The sequence below is a fragment of the Gavia stellata genome, chromosome 1 (genome assembly GCF_030936135.1).
Source record: "Gavia stellata isolate bGavSte3 chromosome 1, bGavSte3.hap2, whole genome shotgun sequence".
In the NCBI taxonomy this organism is placed as follows: Eukaryota; Metazoa; Chordata; class Aves; order Gaviiformes; family Gaviidae; genus Gavia; species Gavia stellata.
Genome location: NC_082594.1, coordinates 11985067 through 12009513, shown reverse-complemented (window position 1 = coordinate 12009513; position 24447 = coordinate 11985067). Strand labels below are relative to the sequence as shown.

General features: G+C 42.7%; 2 protein-coding genes and 9 non-coding genes across 11 annotated transcripts in view; 10 read left to right on the top strand and 1 right to left on the bottom strand.

The window, feature by feature from the left end:
• The first annotated feature begins 857 nt into the window (after positions 1–857).
• TAF1D (TATA-box binding protein associated factor, RNA polymerase I subunit D) lies at positions 858–8508 on the top strand. Its single transcript, XM_059816552.1, has 6 exons — positions 858–877; positions 5123–5377; positions 5470–5929; positions 6205–6380; positions 7975–8032; positions 8354–8508. Exons 2-6 carry the CDS (start codon positions 5136–5138, stop codon positions 8462–8464), a joined length of 1047 nt encoding a protein of 348 aa, XP_059672535.1. The 5' UTR covers positions 858–877; positions 5123–5135; the 3' UTR covers positions 8465–8508.
• Positions 8509–10086: 1578 nt separating this feature from the next.
• Positions 10087–10158, top strand: LOC132318806 (small nucleolar RNA SNORD5). The gene has a single exon (XR_009484399.1). It is a non-coding gene; the product is annotated as a small nucleolar RNA SNORD5 (small nucleolar RNA).
• Positions 10159–11357: 1199 nt separating this feature from the next.
• Positions 11358–11484, top strand: LOC132318788 (small nucleolar RNA SNORA40). The gene has a single exon (XR_009484395.1). It is a non-coding gene; the product is annotated as a small nucleolar RNA SNORA40 (small nucleolar RNA).
• Positions 11485–11820: 336 nt separating this feature from the next.
• LOC132318758 (small nucleolar RNA SNORA8) lies at positions 11821–11959 on the top strand. The gene has a single exon (XR_009484384.1). It is a non-coding gene; the product is annotated as a small nucleolar RNA SNORA8 (small nucleolar RNA).
• Positions 11960–12357: 398 nt separating this feature from the next.
• Positions 12358–12488, top strand: LOC132318764 (small nucleolar RNA SNORA1). The gene has a single exon (XR_009484387.1). It is a non-coding gene; the product is annotated as a small nucleolar RNA SNORA1 (small nucleolar RNA).
• Positions 12489–13221: 733 nt separating this feature from the next.
• LOC132318750 (small nucleolar RNA Z40) lies at positions 13222–13294 on the top strand. The gene has a single exon (XR_009484381.1). It is a non-coding gene; the product is annotated as a small nucleolar RNA Z40 (small nucleolar RNA).
• A 698-nt stretch (positions 13295–13992) lies between these two features.
• LOC132318779 (small nucleolar RNA SNORA18) lies at positions 13993–14124 on the top strand. Its single transcript, XR_009484392.1, has one exon. It is a non-coding gene; the product is annotated as a small nucleolar RNA SNORA18 (small nucleolar RNA).
• Positions 14125–14920: 796 nt separating this feature from the next.
• Positions 14921–15060, top strand: LOC132318752 (small nucleolar RNA SNORA8). Its single transcript, XR_009484382.1, has one exon. It is a non-coding gene; the product is annotated as a small nucleolar RNA SNORA8 (small nucleolar RNA).
• A 671-nt stretch (positions 15061–15731) lies between these two features.
• On the top strand, positions 15732–15854 carry LOC132318767 (small nucleolar RNA SNORA32). Its single transcript, XR_009484388.1, has one exon. It is a non-coding gene; the product is annotated as a small nucleolar RNA SNORA32 (small nucleolar RNA).
• A 410-nt stretch (positions 15855–16264) lies between these two features.
• LOC132318761 (small nucleolar RNA SNORA25) lies at positions 16265–16394 on the top strand. Its single transcript, XR_009484386.1, has one exon. It is a non-coding gene; the product is annotated as a small nucleolar RNA SNORA25 (small nucleolar RNA).
• A 5195-nt stretch (positions 16395–21589) lies between these two features.
• Positions 21590–24447, bottom strand: part of CEP295 (centrosomal protein 295) — a 40809-nt gene continuing 37951 nt past the window's right edge. The window contains exons 25-28 of the mRNA XM_059817100.1: positions 23908–24111; positions 23269–23377; positions 22654–22753; positions 21590–21722 (exon numbers count right to left, since the gene is read on the bottom strand). Of these exons, the coding sequence (XP_059673083.1) occupies positions 21675–21722; positions 22654–22753; positions 23269–23377; positions 23908–24111 (461 nt within the window). The 3' untranslated portion in view covers positions 21590–21674. The remainder of the gene's footprint in view (positions 21723–22653; positions 22754–23268; positions 23378–23907; positions 24112–24447) is intronic.

Below are 24447 nucleotides of genomic sequence, written 5' to 3'. Positions count from 1 at the left end.
TATAGGCAGGCTAGAGATGAGTCAAGGTGGGGGGAAAAAGATGCCACTCAGTGAGAGAAGAGGAATTTAGCGATGACACCAAGAAGCGCAAAACATCTACAGATGCATCCGCAGAGGTGGTATTCCTCAACCGGGGCGATGTCAGGAGATCCCGTACGTGGCATAGGAAGGCTGCAGGACAGCAGAGGCATCTGCTTGAGCGGCTGGGATTTGGGGAAGGGATGGGTCGTGGCAGGGCAAGGACAGGCGGGCCAGGCGAGACTGGGGTCCTTAGGGAGAGCATCCAGGCAGTCAAAGGCAGCAAAGAGCGCTGGAGCGAAGAAACGCTAAAGCGGACAGTGCACTTGGCACGGCTGCGAGAGGAGAGAAGGCGTTGTTCAAGCTGGAGCCGCCAGCTCGGGGGAGACTGGGCGGCAGAGGGAAGGAGAGGCAGGACAGCAGCAAAGAGAGGCCGACCGGTGTAACGAGCAGCTCCTCGGAGTCTCTCGGCGAGCGGGAAGCGCTGAACGGCACCCTGACGGCGCGCCGGGCGGCTCCGGGCGAGGCGCGGAGCGGTTGAAGGGGGAGAGAGCCGTGAGCTGCCCCGCACGGCAAAAGCGCTGGCGATCGATCCCTGGTCCCGCACCCGGCCGCCGCTAGCGCCTGACCGCACGTACCTGCCCCGCCGTCCGGGCTGCGCGGCGGCACTGCCCGCCCCCGCCGCGGGCCGGCCCCGGGAACGGCCCGCCCCGCCACCCCCAGCATGGCGGCGCCGGGCCGCGGGCCTTTCCCTCCCTCCCGTCAGCCCGCGCGCCTCTCGCGAGTGCCCGGCGCTATTTAAGCTCCCGGGCGGCCATTTCGCGCCCTTTGTGGCGGTGGTGCGTGAGGCGGGGAGGAGGTAGGTGAGGGCCGCTCAGCATCCACCGCCATCCGCTGCGGTGGGGCGGCGGGAGCGAGGGACCTGGGTGAGGGGGGAAGAGTGGCGGCGGTATCGAGTCGTGCCCGCTCGCCGAGCGCTTCCGCGGGGAGTCCGTCTGCGGGGAAGGGCCCGGAGCAGGATGGCGGACCAGACCGGCCTGCCCCGGCGGGGGTTGTCCTTGGGAGTGGGCTGTGTGGGCAGCCGTCGGTGAGGGCCTTCTCGGGAGCGGCGCCGGTGGGGTGTCCCCGACCGGTGGTAACTTGGTGGGTGCCCACGTACAAAATGTCTGCCGCGGCGCCGGCCCCAGCGCGCTGCTGGCAGCCCAGCTCGGCGAGGCGGGGCGGGCGGTGTGCCCAGCGCCTTTCAGCCTGAGGTGAATGTTGGCGAAGTAATCGATGGCTCTTTCGGGAGGAGAGAAGTTTGTGTGAGATAATCAGCCGGTTACACGTTGGTTGTTTTTCTTCCCGAAGGGGTCTGTGTGGCGTGCCAGCTGGTGGGAATAGAGCTGCAGTAGAGGCGGAGAATGATGCTGAGCTGCTAACTCTTAAGTACCAGCCGCAGCTTCTCTAGTTAGAGAGTGCCGTTGTTCCATGTGTTCCTGCGTTGTGCTTGTCAGGCCTTGGGTGAACCGATGTTCGCGGTGTGCCTCCAGTTCGTCCAGGGCATAGGTGGAGGCTGCTGTCAAAAATCACCTTTCCTCACAGCAAAGGGCAGATTGGGCCCCTATTTTAAGTGCATTAGGGTGAGTTTAACGTCTAGTGTACTTCGAAGCCTGCATTTAATGCAGTTTTGGAATGGAATCTTTTCATTTTGAAAAAGGCAATGGGGTAGGTTCTGCCTTGAAGTTAGATGATGTAAAAAGTCAGCCAAATGTAGACTGCATAAAATTCTATCACTGGTGTATGGCTGCAGCAGATTTGTGATATTTCTGTCTTCTTTGTTCAGAGGGTAACTTTGAGGTCACTGTAGCAGTATGGGCTACAGAAGAAATGGAACTTAATATTGTGAGCAGTCACGGTTGTTCGTGTTTTGTAGCTGTTTGTTTTAGCCTGCTATTCTTATTCTTTACTGCTAATCTATATGTATCTGTTGTATTTTCAGACTTCTCAATTTGCTATTGCATACCTTTGTCTTCCCATGCTTTTGGGAAGCCTTCTTCCTGAATCTGTGCAGTACTCTGGAAAATGGAACTGTTATCCAAACAACAGCAGGTTATCTGAGGACATTAGATGAGTTCTGCTAGAGTGTCTTCAGATGCTAAATTGTCTGCAACTACATTTGAAATGTTAATGGGTATCATGATGGATTTGTGAAACTGTAAAAAGCACAGTAAAATTACAAAGATACAGATCTACGGGGGTAGTAAATAACAAGCAGGTAAAATAACTCAAGGCTAAAATAACTTCAAGTATAGGAAGGACAGGTTCCTCTGCTGTGTCTTTCAGTCCCTTTTGTAGAGACGGCTCTGAAGGGCAGAGGGGTCCAGGAAGGCTGGACCTTCTTCAAGAAGTAAATCTTAAAGGTGCAGGAGCAGGCAGTCCCCGTGTGCAGTAAGAAGAGCCAGTGGGGAAGATGACCGGCCTGGCTGAAGAGGGAGCTTTTGCTGAGACTCAGGGGAAAAAAGGAGATTTTATCACCTTTGGAAGAAGGGGCAGGCAACTGAAGAAGAGTACAAGGATCTCATTAGGTCATGCAGAGAGGGAATTAGAAAGGCGAAAGCCCAGCTAGAGCTCAATCTGGCCGCGGTTCTAAGGGATAACAAAAAATGTTTTTACAAATATATTATCAACAAAAAGAGAGCCAAGGAGAATCTCCATCCTTTACTGAATGCAGGAGGGAACATTGTCACCAAGGATGAGGAAAAGGCTGAGGTACTTAATGCCTTCTTTGCCTCAGTCTTTAATAGCCACACCAGGTATCCTCAGGGTATCCAGCTCCCTGAGCTGGAAGACAGGGATGGAGAGCAAAATAGGCTCCCCATGATCCAGGAGGAAGCAGTTAACGACTTGCTATGCCACCTGGACACTCACAAGTCTATGGGGCCTGATGGCATCCACCCAAGGGTGCTGAGGACGCTGGCAGAGGAGTTTGCCAAGCCCCTCTCCATCATTTATCAATGGTCCTGGTTAACAGTGGAGCTCCCGGACAACTGGAGGCTTGCCAACGTGACGCCCATCTACAAGAAGGGTCGGAAGGAGGATCCGGGGAACTACAGGCCTGTCAGCCTGACCTCGGTGCCGGGGAAGACTATAGAGAGGTTCATCCTGAGGGCGCTCACAGGGCACATGCAGGTCCACCAAGGGATCAGTCCCAGCCAGCACGGGTTCATGAAAGGCAGGTCCTGCTTGACCAACCTGATCTCCTTCTATGACCAGGTGACCCGCCTAGGGGGTGAGGGAAAGGCTGTGGATGTTGTCTACCTGGACTTTACTAAAGCCTTCGACACTGTCTCCCATAGTATTCTCCTGGAGAAGCTGGTGGCTCGTGGCTTAGACAGGTGCACTCTTTACTGAGTAAAAAACTGGCTGGATGGCCGAGCCCAGAGAGTCGTGGTGAATGGAGTCAAATCCATTTGGTGGCCGGTCACAAGCAGAGTCCCCCAGGGCTCAGTTTTGGGGCCGGTCTTGTGTAATATATTTATCAATGATCTGGATGAGGAGATTGAGTGCTCCCTCAGCAGGTTTGCAGACAACACCAAGTTGGGCGGGAGTGTTGATCTGCTCGAGGGTGGGAAGGCTCTGCAGAGGGATCTGGACAGGCTGGATGGATGGGCCGAGGCCAATTGTATGAGGTTCAACAAGGCCAAGTGCCGGTTCCTGCACTTGGGTCACAACAACCCCATGCAACGCTACAGGCTTGGGGACGAGTGGCTGGAAAGCTGCCTGGTGGAAAAGGACCTGGGGGTGTTGATTGACAGCCGGCTGAAGATGAGCCAGCAGTGTGCCCAGGTGGCCAAGAAGGCCAACAGCATCCTGGCCTGTATCAGAAACAGTGTGGCCAGCAGGAGCAGGGAGGGGATCGTGCCCCTATACTCAGCGCTGGTGAGGCTGCGCCTTGAATCCTGTGTTCAGTTTTGGGCCCCTCCCTACAAGAAGGACATGGAGGTGCTGGAGCATGTCCAGAGAAGGGCGACGAAGCTGGTGAGGGGTCTGGAGCACAAGTCTGATGAGGAGCGGCTGAGGGAACTGGGGTTGTTCAGTCTGGAGAAGAGGAGGCTGAGGGGAGACCTCATCGCTCTCTACAATCACCTGAAAGGGGGTTGCAGAGAGGTGGGTGTTGGTCTCTTCTCCCAAGTGACAAGTGACAGGACAAGAGGAAATGGCCTCAAGTTGCGCCACGGGAGGTTTAGGCTGGATATTAGGAAAAATTTCTTTCCTGAGAGAGTGGTGAAACACTGGAACAGGCTGCCCAGGGAGGTGGTGGAGTCACCATCGCTGGAGGTGTTCAAGGAGCGTGTGGATGTGGCATTGTGGGACATGGTTTAATGGGCATGGTGGTGTTAGTTGATGCTTGGACTTGATGATCTCACAGGTCTTTTCCAACTGTTCTGTTTCTGTGACTTGGGCAGCTGAAGGGGTGGATTGGGTTGTCTTGCAGGTTCAACTGAAAATTAACATTTTGTTTGTGGGTCTCCATGTCGATTGATAACCAGTGAACAAAGGGTTGATAGATCATTAGAGCAGGAGACTTTAGGTATCATATAGCTAGCAAAAGAACAGAGGGAAGATGGCATTGCTTCTGATGGTGACACTGTCTTAAATCAGTTTAAAAAGGTTATAAACCACAGTGAAGTGAGTATTCTTGTATGACTTAAAAGTGCAGTATCCTTACCAGTGTAAGAAACTGTTGTCTACACATATGTGTGCTTGTTTAAGGGAAAACTTATTCCTAGGAGGGAGAGGGTTAAAACATTCAGAACTCATCTCTACAAGTTTCTGAACAATCTGATGCAACTCTGAAGTGAAGTTAGCCTTGCTTTGAGCGGGAGTTGGACCAAAGGAGCTGTAAAAATCCCTTCTGACCTAAACTATGCTATGAATACCTTGAGATAAACTGTTACTCTGAAGGTTAATACATTTGCTTGTGGTTCATAGGAAAATCTATGTTGAAGTTTGCTCACAGATTGTTCTTCTAAGTTTACCCTGTCAGGTGGTGTGGTGGAAGGCTTGTTACCTGATTAGCATAGTATTTTCCTTAATTTCTTGAATTCTCATTGATTTTTAGGGCAAACTGAAACATGACTGATACAAGTGAATCCCAGGCTTCCGACTCTGATTACCCTGATGCCCAAGAGCTAATATGCAGTCAGCCGAAAGAACCATGTAAGGTACATGCATGTGAAACAAATACACAAATGGAGTGTTCACATTCAAGGCAGAAGAATGCTGCTCCTGAGGAGTCTTTAGATGAGCTTAACAGTATATGTAAATCATCAGCTGCTGTAGCTGAGGTTTTCCTGGATAGCAGTGATTCAGAAATGTGAGTTTTTATTTCTAGTTCATGTACAGAACCTGTGTGATACATCATAAAAGTATACATTCCTTTGAAAGTAAATATTGTTTCTTCTTCAGTGATCTCTCTGCTGCTAGTGGCAGTGAATACCATCCTAAGAGCTCCATTGCATCTTCAAAGCAAAAAAAGAGTTCTCAACCTTCAAGGCAACAAGCAGAATCTGTTGCAGGAGTGCCTGATGATGAAAGTTCAGACTCTTCTCTATCTCCTCAAAGTCCAGTGAAATCATCGGAAACTTCCAAAAAGCAGAAGTCAAAACTCAATTTGAAAGCTATTTTTGCCTATCACTTCAGGGGAAAGAAGTTTAAGGCTGCTGCACACCGAAAATACAGGGGTGGTGGTTCAGGGAGGAAGAAGAAAAAGTATGAGAGCACACAGATGCCTACAGGGAGGCCACCACTAACAGCCTCACCACAAGAGCGAAAGAGAAGGCTTCTACATAGAGGTTTTCAATTCCCTTTTGTTGAAAAACATTATGGGAAGAAACACATTCCCTTAAAGATGGTTCTTGGCTATGAGGTGAGTACTCTTTCTGGGATAAATGTCTTATTTTTGTATTTAGTCTAAAAATAGTGACTTTAAATGTTGTATGTTGTGCTTCTACCTGATGTGCTACAATGTAACCAATCTTTACTTTTGTTAGACAGGACACTTGGTGTTGTCTGTTAATACCTTCAAGACAAACACAGCCAAAATGTGTGTCAATTTAATATTACAATTCAGTTTATATTATAAAATGCTTTATTTCTTTATAGTGATATTTTTAAGATCTCACCTCATGCATTTTTCTTTAGCAAGCAGCTGCAAAGGGATATTTCCAGTACATTGAAGTACTTAAATACGAAGAACATCTCAAAAAGGCTTTAAAAGCCCTTAAAGCTAGTGAAGACTTAGAAAGAGAATGTCTGGCAGTACGGAGACACAAATATTTAGATGATGAAGGCCCCATTTCCCCTATCCAGGAGACAAAGTAAGTTCATCTTTATATTTTTAGGTGTTATAAAACTTGGTTTTTTCTTCTTAGCTAAAATATTGTAAGTATGTGTGTATACAGGTAGATGCATGAGACCCCACCCCAGCCCCCCAGCTCTTGGTTATCCCCAGCCCATTTGCTAGGGTGGGGAAGGCATCAACACTGCTTTAGTCGCAAATCCAAAACAGCACCATATAGGCTGCTATGAAGAAAGCTAACTTCATCCCAGCCAGACCAGTACAATCTGCTACCTTTACAGTTGAATTCAGGAGGTAGTACAGTTTCTTGTAGTAGCATGCAGTTTTGTGACAGAGTTGTAATTATATCAAGTTCAATTCTTATGCTGTCCTTTTAACCTGTATCAACATTGTGTAATCTAAATGTGAGTATCGGATTATGAAAGCATTGTTTATTTTTGGGAACAAAACACTTGGGATTCTGTGCTTTTAAATGTGACTTGGAACTTGTTGTAGAATGAGATATTTTTAATCTAAAGGCTGATCAGTTGCAAGTGGTGACTTGTATTATCTCATTAATATGACGTAGTAGAAAAGTTTAAAAAAAAAAGTATTTCCTGAAATTAGTTCCTCTACAGTTATCCCTAATAAAGTAGTGGAGTGGTTTATGGTAAAGACTAAAGGACATTTTTTAAATTTCCTTTTTATTTTATTAAGCATTGAAGTATCATCTTCAGTCTTTCTTATGGTCAGTTAAGTTAAATGCAATAAAAGGATCAGTAAATCAGCAAGAATACTTCATGTTGTATATGTACTCAGCACCTTAAAAATAGGAAGCCTAAAAGACAGTGGAAAGGTACAAAGCTGTCTTTCAGTTATTGTTCACTCTAGTAAGCACTTACTCTGCTAATTTATGCAAGTTAAAGTATTAGGGTGAGCCTGTAAAATGAGTAACAACAATTAGTTTGCTCTCTTATAAAAAAGAAGAAGAAACAAAAAACTGTAGAATAAATGCAAGCCAGCTCATCCAGACACTCAATTCTTTATATGAAATGAGTACTAGAAGACTTTCTAGGTTTTGGAACTAGTCCTCCTGGTGTGCCACTTGTTGAAACCATAGCACTGAAATGGCTTCATCTTTCTGGGGAGTTCTTTCTATCTTGAGAGAAAAACAATAGTGGAATTGAATTTCATGCTTGTGTTTCATGGCAGTATGGAGATAATATTTCTCAGTTGTAGTATCCGGAAGACAGGTGTATACTCTTGTTAGCTGAGGCCTGTCCCCTCATTTTCTTCGTTGTCTTCTGCTTGTTTTGTAACTTGCTGCCTTTCTAGCCTGTTTGCCAGTGTAATCCTAAATATCTTTAATATTACTCTTGATGTCTGCTACTAAATCTTTGTTCTGCTCCTAAGCACTGCTTTCGTCCTGCTGGTGTTGCTAGTTGGGATGTAATTCTGCTGTCAGGAACTACCATTTGAGAACAATCTCATGTAGAAGTAGTATTACCTTTCACCTACAAGCTGTAGCGTTTCCATACGCATTAAGAGAAACCAGGGGTTGTGGTAGGAGAGTAGTTTACACGTTTTAGGTTACTATAAAAGTACAGAGCTTGATGTGAATTTTTATATTTCAGTCATGATGATGACAGCTTGAGTTCTGATAATCAAGACGACCTTGATGCCAGAGTAGTGGTGAGTGAATATTCCTTAATTTTAGAAACTCTCTAACCTTCTTTCTCTTCTGAGGTTAAAGAATTAGTAGATAATGTTTTGAGTACTTAATTCTTGAGCTTGGGTCCAGAGTGAACTGTGTGATGCCTGTGAATCCTGATCTGTAATGCAGAAGGAGGTTGTTTAAGAGTCCACAATCTCCTCTTTGAAAATAGTGCTGGAATGCATAGGAATTCTGGAGTTCTCTGAAGAGTTCTTAGTTTGCAAAGTTACTACCAAAATCTTACTTTTTAGGTATCTCAAAACTAGACTTGTGAATACTTCTGTCTTCTATTTTCTTAGGAGAACAGCTCTTTCATTATAAGCAGCAAAATTCCCAGTAAGAAAAAATCAAAGCCAGAAACAAAACATGCAAAACCAACTGAAGTGATTGAAGTACAGGAGGAAGACTAATGCTGCTGGGAACTCGGGGCTTCTTCAAGGTTCACCTTGGTGAACAGAACACTAACAAATGAGGTGGCAGTGGTCACTCTTCAGATACCTTCTTCACGGCCTATTTGGTTTAAAACGTGGGTCTGAAGTCCATGTTGAGCTATCAACCAAGCAACCTAGTCAAATTTGGTTTCAGGTGAGCATATTGGGCTTGTCTGAGACAGTTACAAAACAAGTATAACCTGTCTTTCTGCTAAGCTTTTAGGTGTCTTCTGTGCTGTCCTGTATCAAGTGTATAATATCCTTGATTCAGTGGCTGATAATCTTGCTGAAATGCTAGCTTCTGCAACTTGACTTCTGTTAACCAATGGAGCATAGAATTTATGTAATTAAAAATAGGAAAACAAATTCCAAATATTGTAACATAGCAGCAGCACAGTATAGAAAAACTTAGGCATTTGCATGCTCGTGTTACAAAGGGCAGTTTTGTCCCCTTTCTCTTTCATAGCTGACTTTCTTGTGAGTGGTACTTGAGGGGTTATTTTCTGTATCTTAAAGAATTGAAGGTTATGCTTTGAAATACTTTGAGAGCTGAGTAAGGGTTGAAGGCAGAATTGAAGCCTAATGCAAATCTTTGTGCCAACAGTGAAAATGCAAAGGTGGTTAGTTAACATAGACAAAAGTCTACTGCAAAATATGGTTAATGCATTTGAATGATGATAAAATCAATTTGTATGATCGAGGTTGTCTATCCCATGCGGAATAACTTTTCAGACAGCTAATTCTCTGCTCCTGAATCTAATACAATAATCTGAAGTTGCAAGTTATCGTAAAAATAACTGTAGCAGCATAGTGAATCTAAATTTAAGAGAGTCTTTTTCCCCTCTTGCCCTCCTCTGTCCAGAATGGGGTCTGATGTGAACATGATTAAGCAGAAGATGAGAGCTCTTAATAATGACAGTACTTAACAAGCATTGTCCCAATTGCAAATACTTTTCTTAAAGGTGTGTTAGACAGTTGGAAACATGACTGTGAGTGTTTAGAAATGGTCTGAATGTGGCTAACTCCTAGATGACAAGGCTGTCTTGGTAGCAGTAGAAATAAAAAATTGTTTGAAAAGTTTACCTGTGAATCAATAAGATGTAAATAACCAGAGGGTGATCTGCCTCACTGAAATACTCCAATAACCACATCTGTCAGCAACAAAAGAACAGCTGTTCAGCAGGTAAAAGTAGTCTGTGGTGAACAGGAATGTTGTCAGGAAAATACTTAAGATCTACTGGTTTAGTTTCCTTCAAAATGTAATTGACAATCTGAGATTTACAATAGGTGCTATGTATAATGAGAGCAGGTCAACTTGCATTCCTTATATGCTTGAATTAAGGTCCCAAATCTTTGTAAAGGAAGTTTGGTGTTTCCCAGTTGCAACTTGGTAGCTCTAGGGAGTAAGACTGCAAAAATTGCTCTTCATTAGTTGAAGGTCATATTTAATATTGGTCTAAAATTAATGGCTAAATGTAACTCTTTTAGGCATCTACCTGAGAAATACTCTATGGCTTGAAAGACTCATCCTGGATCTAGGAGTGGGGTTCTTGCTTGGTAAGGCATAGAGAGGTGGTATGTGGAGTCTCGCTCATTCTGCAGTTCATGTGATGAATTTTTCTGTTCAACTGCTGAGTGACTCAGAAATGAACTAAATTTCAATTCTGATTAGAACTGGATAAATACACATGAAAATCAGGCTTATTACAGCTGTTAAATTGATTGCTGAAATCTAGCTTTTGTCTTTAGGAATCTTCAGTTATTTGACCATATCTGATAGTTCTTATCACTTTACTTTTTTTCTTCTAGTTTATGTTGCTTTTGGAAGATGAAATATTGCTCAATTTTGTTGATGTGCAAGGTAAGCTGTTACTTGGTTTGCAGTTCCTGTTCTCTTCAGGCAGCTTTTTTGCTTTGCTTCACTAAATGTTTTGGAAGAACAGTATTCCATAGTTCAAGTATGAATACATTACGTACTGTGCAGCTTCTGTGTGAAGCCTCCAAGGTATTGAGTTCAGTGCAACATCTTTTATCAGTCTGACCAAAAGTAGAGCCTGTAGCCTCTGCTTGAATGAAAACTAAAACTTTGAGTTCTTGAACACCTGTATATTAAAAGCAGTTTTTGTTAGAAGTTATATACAGAAATACTTTGATTTCACCTGGTGTTGAATGCTGCAGGGCAACTTAATCTATCTGATTTGGTTTGGACACTACCCGGGATCTTCTCTGCTGAGGATGTTGGAGAACTACTATACACTTAGTCTCCTGGTGGTGCCCCACCCACACTTTCTGAACCGGTGTGTATCATACAGCTGCAGCTTCTGATAGCTTCCCTGTGGTAAAATTCCATCGTAATGCATGTCCTGTGCAAGAACAGGGAAGACAGCAGAAAGAAGCTGGTAGTCTTGTATATATGTATTGCTAAAGCTGTGAAACTTTTACCAAGTTTGTGCAGCTTCAGGAGAGTCTAGGAAATAGCATGGAAGAGTAAGAGTACTGGACAGGAAAACATCTTTAACATGGGAAGTCCCGAGCTAAAGCTGGGCAACTAATGAAACCTTACAAGAACATACTTAAGAAAGCACATGGGAACAGGGCATCTTATTTGGCCATTGCTGTAGTAAGGGTCCTGGACTAGGTAACGTTACCGGTTTGACACAGCATAAATTGTTCTTGTGACAGCATATCTGACATTGAACTGCTTGCTGCAGTTACCTTAATCCAAACTACACCTGTCTCTAAAAATAGAAAACACAGTAGTGGAAGGTGACAGTTGTTATTAATGGTAAGTACATAGTAAACTGAGAATTGGCTTCAAATACTGTTTCAGAAATAGCAGAAAAATTAAAGCTTGATGAATTTAATCTGTTCCAGCACGTGTTCAGTTTTTGTTTGTTGCTGTAGACAAAAACCTGGAACCTAGTGCTTAGAAAAACCCCTTCTTTTGCAACCCACAGCTGATGAACGTATTGGTTGTGTTACTTATATGAAGGGACAATATTTGCATGTATTCAAACAGCAATTCATTCAAAAGCTGATGAATCTAGGGCATGAGTTTCATGTTCCAGATTTGCAGAAGTGTAGTTCAGTTACATCGATTTCTTTCCAGAGTTTGCAGATGAACACACCAGTTCTGCAGCAGTAAGCAGTTGTAACTTTTTTGGAGTGCTTGAATTCTTATGGCTGTTTGGCCTTCTGATGTATTACTTCAGTGGACTTTCGTGGAATGTGTTAACAAAAGAGGTAAGCTTTGTGTTTCTTCTGCACTTCAGCATAACAGTATTTGATTTCTTCAGACAAGTACTATTTCCACAGCAAGTAATCGGACTAATTTGTGCACTGTATGGTATCTGCACCCAGCAGTATCTTCCTGATGCGGTGTTCAAAAAGCAGTGCTACATTATTTCAGCAGCTGGCATCGTTGGTTTTCATGCAGATGTGCTGGTTAAACTTGGTATTTCTGTTGAAACAAGTAGATTGAAAGTTTCTTACGGGGAAGCTTGTCAAATACAACATCGAGGAACTGTTGAACTGGTATGAGATAAAAGTATAGTTAAATCAATGACCTTCTTCCAAAATATTTCTTCTTAAAGGGGCATTCCTGTGATGTCTGGAACACAGTGGAAAGCCTCTACGTAAGGGTAAGTATTGAGGAAATAGTTGTTTTTTCCTAGATGGATGTAGTTGGATGAGGATCATAAAAGTTCAAGTCTTTAGCTTCTTGCCTGCCTTTTTACAAAGAAGCAATATTTTATTTTGAAACACAAATCCAAGTACCAGATGGCAGCTAGTGACATGTTTCTTTTAAAGTTAACTGGCTAGGCTTCAAAACCAGAAGCTATTCTGCAGACATTGTGAAGAGTTAATTGTTACGCCTCGTTATTCAGCAAATAGACACAACTCCTGTGTGTCTGAATTGAAAAACGTGGCTAGAAGAGTAACAGGTTATGCTTTCCTCACTGTGAAGTTAATTGCAGTGGTGACAATGAGACCTGTAACAGTTTACTTGGTGGGACAATCATGCAGACATAGTTCAAAATGCAGCTACTGTAAATCCCAAAGATTAGCTTGTTTTGAAGTTTTTGAATTCTGCATCCTGCCTACTAAGGGAATTAGAATTAACAGGTAGAGGAGGAATACATGCAGTGCTGCATTCTTGTAGGTGGTTTATTAGAGCATATTTGTAAGCTGTCTTAAAATGGTATCTCATACATGTTTTTATTACATCACGGTACCAGCTGACTGTTAGATAACTCCCTTAATTGTACCTTCTGTGCCATAGTCCCCTCTAGTTTCTTAAATTGCAGATAGATTTTTTTTTTATAGTTGTGTGATAGACTGGGCCATGCTCTAATGTTGAAAGAAATATTATGTTTTGGCATTAGCATTCAGACAGCATAACTGGACTACAGTCTGCCTGCTTCATATTAAGTATAAAAGTACTGAAGTCTTAATAAATTACTAAAATGCCAAAGAAACTTGGCACTATTACTCAGATGCAACAATTTACTTCTTTTTAGGAAGTCCACATGATAGTCCAGTCTGAACTAGCATCTTGGTAAGTTCATGTGACAGATTGTTTTTTGTTTTTTTGTTTACCCTTGCCTGTTGCAGGTTATCTGTCTTTAACTTGGTGAGCTGGTTATATTGCTGGTTTCTTCTTACTGAGAAGATGCAGTATTGCTTTAGAAAACTAAAGAGCTTGTCTTCCCCCAAACTTGAGAATGCTGTGAGAGAATTGTTGTGATGATTGGCAAAATGTTCAACTGCTCTGAAAAGAGTGAGTGAGAATAGCCTTTCTGAACAAATCTATTACATAAATGTCCTTTTCATGTCACTCTATTCTGGGCATCCATTCTGAGTATTTAACACACAGTTGTTTGTGTCTGTGAGCAAAGATCGTGACTCTCTGACTTTTCTTTAAAAATAAACAGGAAATTAAGAAGAGCTGTCAAATTAAATAGGATAATACTCAGGTATTATAGTAGCTTTAAGTGTGATTCCAGGGAGAGAGCCTATCAAATGTCTGTGGTGATTAGAAATCACTTAAGTACTAAGTACTGCCTTAGGTTCTGCTGGTTTGTATGCACATACATGTCAGTTTGTAACCTTATCTTGCTTTTCCAGGTGGTATGTAATTAAAGAAAATGAGAAGAAATACAGGATGCCGTTTCACAGAAATCTGAAGCCCCTTCTAAGGGTCAGTATGACATCTGAGGTTCTGCATATACCTTAATGATTGGAGGGCTCTGGTTTTTAGTGGCTTGAAGTCTGTATCAGATCAAGCTTACTGACTTGGGGAGTGTTTCAGGGCCTTGTTTCAACACTGTGTTACTGTATTTTAAAGTGGTATTCACTCTAAGTGAAGAATTTATTTTAACTTTGATTTGTCCAAAGCCTTCCCCCAAATGTCTTGAAACAAGTAAAAAAACACTTAGTAGGATCTGTACAAGATACCTTTCCAGTCTGCTTGACTTTTCTGTTGTGTTAATTTATATACCAGAAATGTTGAGGTCTATCCCGATAGGATCTCCTCTGTAGGTTCGTGTCGTTGGAAATGCCTCACAGAATAAACTTGTGGTTTAGCTTTACCCATTGAACTACCTGTTAGCTCTGTGGGATAAAACTGCAAGACAAATCTCTGCAGATGTATCATCCTAGGAACTGTAATAATGCATTGTGTTCTCCTTCAGGTTCTGACTTACGCTTTTGATACAAATGAAAAAAATCATTCAAGTGGAAAAGCTTGGTAAGAGTCAAAAGATTGTGTGTTCTGCGACATCAAGTGTAACTAACATGTTGAATTGCGTGGGCTGAACTTATTCCAGGTTTTTGTGTAGGTACCTGATTTCTAACATTATTTCTTGTGGTTTGAGTTTCCTGGATGGCTTGAAACAGTCTATTCCCCCTTTCATCACAGAGGAGTGATTCTTATTTCTTGTTTTGGTGGCTATGGGTAAGAAGAGACAGCACTATGGTGTCTGTCTGAACTTGAAGTCAATTCATAAACATGTTTTATTTTTGTTCTGTGTCAAGTATAAATGCTTGGTAGTTTTGTACTGAGCAGCAGTATTGGGGTTATATCTTTAAATTTGTGTTTTAAAGAGTTAATTTCCAAGCAACTCAGCCAGTTCACTACTATAAAATTAAAAATCCTGGCTTCTGTTATATAGAATGCAGAGTTTAAAGTAAAACAAACAAAATACTGTGGAAGAAGTATAAATCCTTCACAGTAGGAATATATAAAAACTTAAAAGAATTCTGAAGCTGCTGTTTCTATTGGGTGAAATTCATGGAGCCTCTTTTCCCTCTTAGTTGCACGGCAGTTTTTGTGAAATGAAGAGTATGTCAATGTAGCTTATCACTAGACACTAACTGGTGCATACAAAAAGCTTGAACGTTGAGCAGTTGTGGATGAAGAACTGCTGCAGGTTTTGCACTGTATGGTATCTGCACCCAGCAGCATTCTTCTGATGGGATGTTCAAAAAACAGTGCTACAGGAGTTCAGCATTTGGCATCGTTGGTTTTTCATTCTGCTGTGTCTGTTAAACCTGGTATTTTTGCTGATACAGTCTTTGTCCTCTTCAGGGATTTGAGTGTGTTCGCTTTCTATTTCATGTTCCAGTGTGAGAACTGGATACTGGCCTCTGGAACTTAGCAAGTGCATTCAGTTTATTTTTCTTCTTTTTTTTTAAACAGGTGCTTTAAACAGGATACAGAACAATGTCAATTTTGCTGTGTTAAAAGGTTTAGCTGTGCAAGATGGTAACAACCTGTTTGGCAGGTAAGCACCGAGTTACTTGTCAGTCCAGAAGGTTTCATGCAACTTCACAGAAGTTTGTGTGTTAACTTGGTACGACTCTGTAACATTGAAACTTCAGTGAACTGTTCTAGAGAAGTGTAGAAATGGCTGTCCAGTAGCAGAGATTACTGGGCAGTGATCACCCCAGATTTTGGCAGCATCTGAGCAGGTTGCATATCTGTGAGTCATTCTTGTGTGTGTGTGTATATATACTTCAAATGAATGTCACATTTGTGCAGCAATTTGTAGTACTAGTCTCTGCATTAGACTGCTACTGGTTGTGAGGAATCCTTATGTAGTTGGAGCTTTTAGCAGAATTTAGGGTTGTTGGTGTACAGAGCATGGCTTACATATTGGCATGATTGGTCCTTAACAAGAAAGGATGGGAGACCATGAACATGGTCCCAGATACAAGTTGGTAACAGCAGTGAGAGGAGCATACCTGGTCATTACCAAGGCTGCTAGGATGTTGCTGTTTCTGGTGAGCTGTGGACATGACCGTAAAGAAAGTCCATCAGACTCCTGAACTGCCACATGATGTGGCACTAAGTCTGCTGGGAATAAAGCTTTAGTGTAGGTCAGACACAGTGTTTCCTTCTGCTGCTGTGAAGATAAGAGCAAGTTGCTGCTGAGATGTAGGCATGTGGCTGTATCCTTGAGCACCTCCAACACTTAAGCTACAGAGGAAGAAAAGTTCTAGGTGAAACCTTTGTAACTTGCACTCTAGAAGCTGCTGTTGAGAGGATGGTTGTTATGCACACAGAAGGAAAAAAGGGAGACAAAAGGCTGCTCCACGCAGCTTACATCATCTTCAGTTTGTTGTAAACTACTGGCACTAACCAAATCTCTTTAACCCATAGTGTCTGCTGCCAAGTCACTGCATGTCAGAGGGGTGAGAAATACCACCTGAGTGCCACCAAAGCGAGTCTGAAGGTAAGAGCGCTCAGCAAAATTGCTAGTACTAAAAGGAAAATCAAGGTCACTTCAAAGAGGGTTTGCATGGCTGAAAAACCAGCAGCTCTTAACGCGGTGACCGCATATTGAAATCCTCTGCAGGATGCCGTGGACACTTGCTGTGTGCTATGGTCTATTTATGAGGAGATACACTTTATGGAGTGAGGCCTCTGGGAGTGAAAAAGGATGTTTATCTACTGCCCTCAGGTTTTCTCAGGTGCTGATGTAGGGAAGAGCCTGCTCAGTTTCCTTCCGAAACCAGTTGATTTCTGCAGCATGGGAAGTTGGAGAGCAACAGGTTGATACAGTTGTGGCATGAGCAGTCTTGTAACTTAATTGCTGCTTTCTTTTCCCTTGGCAATATGATACATTCCTAGAGCTGCATGGAAGTCTTAGAGTGGATAATGCTGGGGAAACTAGGTGAGGAGGAGAGAAGTGCAGGGTGGGAATGCTCTGGGCACTGTGAGTGGTTACAGGAAACAGAAAATGATGATACTTGGGGAGCTGGCACTGGAAATCATGCTTTTGCCCCCGAACAGTTTAGTAAGGGGGATATGAACATGTTCCCTGCATTACTGCTTCTACACCAGCACAGTGTCTTGAAATTAAACTGCTTCAGACTAGAGGAAGACATGTTAAGACAGAGTTCAAATGGCTTTTCTTTTGAGTAAAAGTGCTAATAGATGTTCTTCCTCTTGCAGGTCCCAGTGGTGTTGCTGCAAGCCTGCTGCAAAGAAAGAACTGCATAGCTCTTCCAAATAGAGAAAGAACCTTATCTAGAACGTTTATTGCAGTAATTTAAAATTAAACATTAATTGTAACTTCCCTTACTGCTTTGTAAATTGAAATGGTGCATGTTATTTGGAAACCAGTTCAGAAGCCCAGGGAACCTTTCAGTTGTGGCTTGTCTGTTTTCTCCTCCTGGGAGATGTGGCAAAGCTGCCTGCTTGGTGTCACAGAAGAGCTAACTAAGCTAAGTGTACCAAGTTGTAATTTGACTGGAAAAGGCTTTATCAGCTGTTTTCCCTCACTTCCCTGTCACTGAACTTCACTGTACTGAAGCTCGGGAGAGGTTATTTATTCTGTACAGAATGTCACAGCATTTAAATAAAACTGAAATGTCTGGAAAAGCTGCAGCCTGGGATTATTTCCTGTTGCTATACTGTAAGCAAACAAAGGAGGGGTGAGTAAATCATGGTGGCTGATGACCTGGGACTTGCTGGTAGCAAAGTGTAGTCTTGGTTTCTTCCCTTCTGATCATAAGAATATTTGTGCATAAGAGCCTGAGCAGCCCTTGCAGAACCAGTAGAGTGAAGATGAGAGAGACTATACCTGCTATACCTCTAATCTTTGCATTGCAAAAAGCCTCTACCTCCCTTAACTCCATAGAAAGACAAGCTGTTTTTGTCTTATGCTCTTTACTTAGTGGGAGAGCAGGAACCAGACTGCTTTAACTACTGCAGTACATGTGTGAGAGACTGAACTGTGAAACTTGTCTCAAAGGTTGCTTGTTTAAGGTGAACTAAGATTGTTCAAGCTGGCTGTGGAATGCAATAAGGACAGCTGCAAGGCCAGAGACCCCTCTGGGTTTGTGAAGCATCGTCCTGCTGAGTGAAGCAATATGCAGGAACAATGCTTGCAAACAATGTCATACCTGCTTAGAAACACACCCTGTGGAAGGTGATCCCCTACACTTGAGGGAGGGGAAAGGGCTGTGGGAAGCCTGGCAAGTAGACTACATTGGTCCCTTCCAAAAATCAGAAGGAAAGCATTATGTGTTAGTTGGAGTAGAGGTAATGTCAGGATTAGTCCAAGCCAAAGCATTTGTCAGAGCTACTGGGGAAAACACAGTGAAAGCTTTGAAAGAATGGTTTGGTACCTTCCCCAAACCACAATCAATTCAGTCAGATAATGGTTCCCACTTTACTGCTAAAATAGTCCAAGATAAGGCAACTCAGGAGGGAATCTTGTGGGTATACCATACTCCCTATTATCTGCAGGCAAATGGAAGTGGGGAAAGAACAAATGGTCTACTGAAGTAGGGCCGAATGGCTAGGGGATGCAGTGGCTAGTGTTAACAGTTGTTGGGGAGTAAACAGGTGCCTGAAAATCACAGCATTCTCGCCAAAGGCCCCAACCATTATACCAGCCCCATAGGGCCCAGATCAGCCCAGAAATCCATCACACTTTCCAGGCCAACCAGTCTTACTTGAACTCCCCATGGTGGGGCTGTACCTCTGGTACTGGAAACCCCAATGAATAAATATGCTTGGAAAGCAAAAGGTGCTTATGGAAAAGAACACAAGATCAACACCAGGTGGATTACTCCATCCTTCTAACAACAATTTGTTCCCAGTTCCTTAAAATGAACCAAGTCTGTTTTCTTGAGTTTTTTTCAGGTGGACACTCTGAGACCTGCTGGAGGAGATACATGAAGTTGGTGATCGCATGCGTTGTTTTGTTGGTGATTGCTTTGTTAATATTTATAGGATGTCTAATACACTGCCACAGACACTGTTTTGGTCGGCCATTATTGCCATCTCTAACATTTGGGGAAATTCCTGCGGGCCCCCCTCTTCAACATGTCGTGGCAAAATGAGTTTATTGTTTTAGGCCAGCAAGTGGCCAACACCTTTAACCTGACTAATTGTTGGGTATGCGGTGGGCCCTTGGGTTTAGAAAGCTGACCATAGACTGCTGTCCCTATTTCTCCTGAGTGGCTGGTGAGCAATTACAGTGAGGTCAAAAATGATACCTGTTAGAAGGAAAGTGCACCACCACCCTGGCCAGTACGATATCCAGTTCAGGGACAATATTGTCTGAACTGAACACAGGAAGGGCGTGTCTTTATAGGAATCAGTAAATGTAATTGGACCTATACCCATGGAAACCATTGCTACAGTGCTGACGATTGTACTCACAAACGACCAGCTTGGGCCTGGGTAAATGAATTAGGAGCAGAAAAACTATCCAATGCCTTTTGGTCACCTAATAACAAAAGCAGACCCTCCAACCCCAATAATAATTATGGCCAAGCAATGAATACCACAATTTCTTGTCAATGGGTAAACAGTACTGGAACATGGTCTTGTCAAATCAGAGACCATCGGAAACAACCAACCCCTTTATTCCACCCTTTAGGGATAAGCAACTCAACATATTTCCAGTTGCCAAAAATGTCTGCAGGTCTATTTGAGAATGGAACCCGAGCCTTGAAGGGCCGTTACTGGGTATGTGGCCAACGTGCCTACAAGTTGTTACCAGCAAATTGGACCAGTGTGTTATGTGGGGGTAATCTGCCCCTTGTTTTTTCTGCTCCTGGAGAATGAAGGTGATGGGCTAGGTGTTAAGGTATATGATGATCTTAATTGATATCAACAGTCCATTGCTATCTCTGTAGCAGGTAGGAGTGGTCAAACATGGGGCAAGGATGAGTGGACCCCTCAACGTATCACACAACATTATGAACCTACCACTTGGAACCCCAACAAGTGGGTCAGCGGTGCTCGAGAACCTATCTATAATTTAAATGGCATTATTCAGTTACAAGCCATCCTAGAGATCATTACTAACAAGATAGCCCATGCCCTTGATCTATTGGCAGACCAGGCTACACAACTGCGAACAGCAATATTCCAACAGCGCATGGTTCTCCATTACCTGCTAGCCAAAGAAGGGGGTGTTTGTGGCAAACTAAATGATTCTAACTGTTGCTTAAAAATTGATGACAGAAGGAAAATTGTTAAATTACCACAGGAATATGGAAGCTAGCCCATGTTCCTGTCCAGACATGGAAAGGCTGGGACATTGACTTATTTTCCTGGCTTCCAGGTGGCCCATGGGTTAAACGAATCTTATTTTCCCTGTTATGTGATTTTACCATGCTAATGTTTTTACCATGTATCTTTCCATGTTTTATACAATTGATTCAGTGTGTTGTAACTAATATGCAATTTATAACCACTGTTCCATCCAACGGTGTTAAGCAAATTCATGCTGTACGTTGATCTACGCCATCAGTAGTGTGAATTGTATTAAGTGCCCTTTTCTAACCTTTTCTACGCAACTATCTTTCTCTAAACCACACGGGGTCCTGAAGCAACCCTTGAGCCACGGGGTGGAGTGAGAGACTGAACTGTGAAACATTTGTCTCAAATATTGCTTGTTTAAGGTGAACTAAGATTGATTGTTTAAGCTGGCCACTGAGTGCAATAAGGACAGCTGCAAGGCCAGAGAAGCCTCTGGGTTTGTGAAGCATCATCCTGCCCATCAAGCAATATGCAGGAATGCAGTCCCGTGAGGAGGTATGTGTGCATACGCAGGAACGCAGAGACTTGCAAGTACACGGTTGTTGTGGAAACCTCAGCACCTGAACGGGGGATAAAAGGAACTGTGGAAGAAAAGATTGCCCACCATGAAACTGCAACTGTCCACCGCAAAACCACGGAGAGGCTTGGACCCCTGGGACACCGTGGATCCATGGGGGTGACTATTCTTGCAACTCTACCTCGACTGCTTGCTTGGTTCCTACCTTTTCTTTCCACTCTATCCTATCGCTACTATTTTCCACTTTTGATAATAAAAAGCTGTTTTAGGCGTACGGCATTTGACCTCGTTCGTGTCTTAATCTTGCTCTTGGGATCATATTGAAACCTTCCTCGACATTGGATCTGGACAACATGCAACTGCACCATGGACTGCGAAAAAAATAATCAGTGAAAACAAGCCTAAAGTGTAGTTAATTGTTCATCAAAAATGACCTGCCTAAGACTTTTCTCTGCTGTATTTTAAACAGGACCAGATTTAATGAAATGGCCCTGCTGTTTCACCTGTTGATAACCAAATTCAACTTTACAGCAACTATGTCCTGATGATGTAATTACTTAGCTCTGAATAGGAGCTCAGGAAACTTGGATAGAAGAACTACATTTGGAATTACTAACAGTATAAGGTTTTTATTCTCTTCCTACCTTCAGGTGCTTTAAGATGCACCTCCACTGCAGGAACCCACACTTCCTCATCTTAAATCACATAATCTGTTCTTTGCACTACAATTTTAGCTTTACAGAAGAAATTAATGTCTTGCATCCTGAGGATTGAAGTCATCTTAAAAAACCACTTTATTTGAAAATGTTTTATACATATATATATTACAAAAGTTAGAATGATGCCCTTTAAAACACCAATGCACATCAAGAAAGGCTTTTCACGATGCCAGTCTACTCTGAGACAAACCACATTTACAGCAGTAGTGATCTCAGTAAAGTATTAGGGTACCACACCGATTTTGTTTACTTACGGTTTTTCCTACAGCTCAAAGCTGAGGATTCTTAATGGCTCCATAACTAACTTAATGAAGTCTGCATTATTCAGTGGTGTCTTAGATTGTACCAACACAGTAGTGCTCCTTATTGCTCAAAGTCTTCTGCCAGTCATGGTGCTTTCCAAGTCTTCTTGGCTCGTAGTTTTTCCAGCATTTTCTGCAAATAAAACAAACCATGAGACTAGCGTAGTGCAGCTTAAGTGACTATGCTAAAACAGTGTGGGCACAACTGCGGTACTACTCATGTATGACCTGAGCATCAGTAATGGACATTGTCCAAATGGGTTCAGTTACTGCTAGTGCTCCAAAACACCCACAGACACCACAGGGGAAGGTGTGCTTATTTCTCTTTTCTGCTAATTATGGAATCTGTAAAACAATATAAAAAGAGTAGCAATTTATTCCACCAAAGAAGTTGAGGTGATCAGTGCTGAAGGCAGGATTTGGGCCTGGAGCACCCAGTAGCAGTCCCAGCCTGTTAGGATTATTAAGCATTTCCTTCCTTCCAGTTGTCTGAGGCCCAGCAAGGGGACAGGGACAATTAACAACCAAGTCCTCTTGTTCAACCCCCTAGTCTGGAGCAGCTGCAGGCAAACCAGACAGGATTCTTGCAACCTTAAGTTCAGGTGTGCTCAGTTAGGCAGAACCTTAAGTTACCTAGAGTAGTCAAAGCAACCAGAAAAACAAACTGCCTTATAATGGAAATTCAAGTCAAGTTTGGACTAATAAAAAAACCCAAACCCTGTCATTCTTTTGCCAAGCAGACTTCCTAGCAGCTGGAGTCCCTAACAGCCTTTTTGTTTAACTTACTTAAAGTCACCAGAAAAATTCAGCCTGAGGCAGACACCCTTTTTTAGAGAAAATTTCAGCCCTAGGAGTTACTTCATATTAGCAAGCACAGTCATGGTGTGGACAAGGAAATTCTTATGTCAGATACGGCAATAGCATCACTTAAAATCCAGACTGGTATGGTGGTCTCTGTTTCAGTTGCACTCCCACCACAGAACTATGTCCCAGTCTGATTAGAAGCTCCGTGAAGTCATGAGAGCTAACCAGGTAGGACAACATTGTAGCAGACTATTTATTACCTTCTGAAACTCTTTAGCCTTTTCTCTGTTTTTAGCATAAGTTTCTTGCCTTGTTCTTTCTTCCTTTCTGATTTTTACTTCTGCAAGTTGATCATAAAGTCTGTCAAAACAGTAGGAAAAAAATTTCTATCTTGTCAGGAAGGGAAGTGGCAAAGCAGAAATATGTTAACAGGCTTAAAAGGTTTATGCTGTCTCAATTGCTAAAAATTAAAGGAAACTGACTCCAGTAATCTAGAACCACTTCAAATTTCTCTTCAGCTGCCTGTATCTAGCAGGCATTTATCTTACCATTAATAAGTGCCCAAGAACAACTTTGAACTTTGTTTCAAGTTTAATCTAGTTTCACGCACTAAATGGCACAGCTGCCTCAGCACTATGAACTGAGTGGGCTGCCAGCTGCGTTTCTTTCTGCCAGGGAATTTCCCCAACAGGTACCTGTACCAAACAAACACGCTTGCCTCCTCTCTCCCAGCGTTTCAGAGCTAGACAGCATTCCCCTAGGGCCCAATTGGACAATCACAGACTGCTCTGACTGACCAGTAGCTTTCACAAGACACAGATGAACTACTTCTGCTTTTTTAATCCAAACTTCCCCCACTTGTGTTCATGCAATACCTTGAAGCACGCTGGTGCATTTCAATTTCTCCAGACTTCCTGTCCTCTGGAGAAGACACTTTCACTTCTCCTACTTTCTTCAAATGATTGGCAACTGCACCTTTTTTTTCTTTAAAAAAAAAAAGCAAACATATCTTAAATCTCTAGTCCAGCTAACTCAAAGGCATGAGAGGTTTTCAAAGATTTTTAAGTGACACTACAAAAAAAGAAATAAGCTAGCAGAATGGACACAATGGAGATGACATCTCATGTTGAAAATAAATCTTCATAGTCTCACTCACTAGGCTGCTGCCTGTACTTTAAGCCAGCCATGCTTCTCAACAGCCAACTTCCAACTCCCCATTAGCAGACATCAGGTTGTTCTTTGATAAAGAACTATTACTTGCAGTGACATCGTACGACCACAAACACATGGGCAGATTGAAAACACGAAGAGGACCCATACAGGCCTTTACAACACTGAAGAGGAGGCCAGGCAGCAGGGGAAAAAAAAAAAGCTCCCTGCATCTCTAAGAAAACAAATTAAAGAATATCCCAGTTGCAATAGCAATGATGCAGCAAATGTGAAATCTATTCTTCGATATTAAACAGCAACTAAAAGGATACCTAATGCTATGTCTTGTCCTCAGATAAACCTACCAGAGATAAGAAAAGACGCCTTTTGCCTGCTGAACTTCTCACATTTTTTTCTTTGAAACTGTTTGGCTTCTGGCTTTTCATTTTTTCTCTCTTTATTTTTTATTTCTTCTACCCTTTTCAGAGATTTCTGGATGAAGTTCTTCTTTCTTTTTAAAAAAGACTCTTGCAGATTTTCTGGTGTAGAAGCAAACTCCAGCAGCATCACTGTGAAAGAAAATGGAAGTCTGAACATTTCTCACTTATTAGCAGTGATACTGCTCACTGCTAAAAGTCAGGCATTTCAACGTATTTCTCCTAAAATGCTGAGCTTGACTACTTTTGTAAATTGCACTAGGGGAATGACATTGTGACTGACAAGTAATCTTGCAAAACAAGCAGCAGTTCAGATCTATGGAACCTAATAATTGTAAACAGGTCTGCCATGACAAATACTGTGATAAAAACTGCATTGAAAGCATCCTGATGCCTCAAAACATATCAGAGACCTAAGAAGTCCCTAACATAGGTAAGTTGTCAATTCCTGTCTTTCATCTTACCACT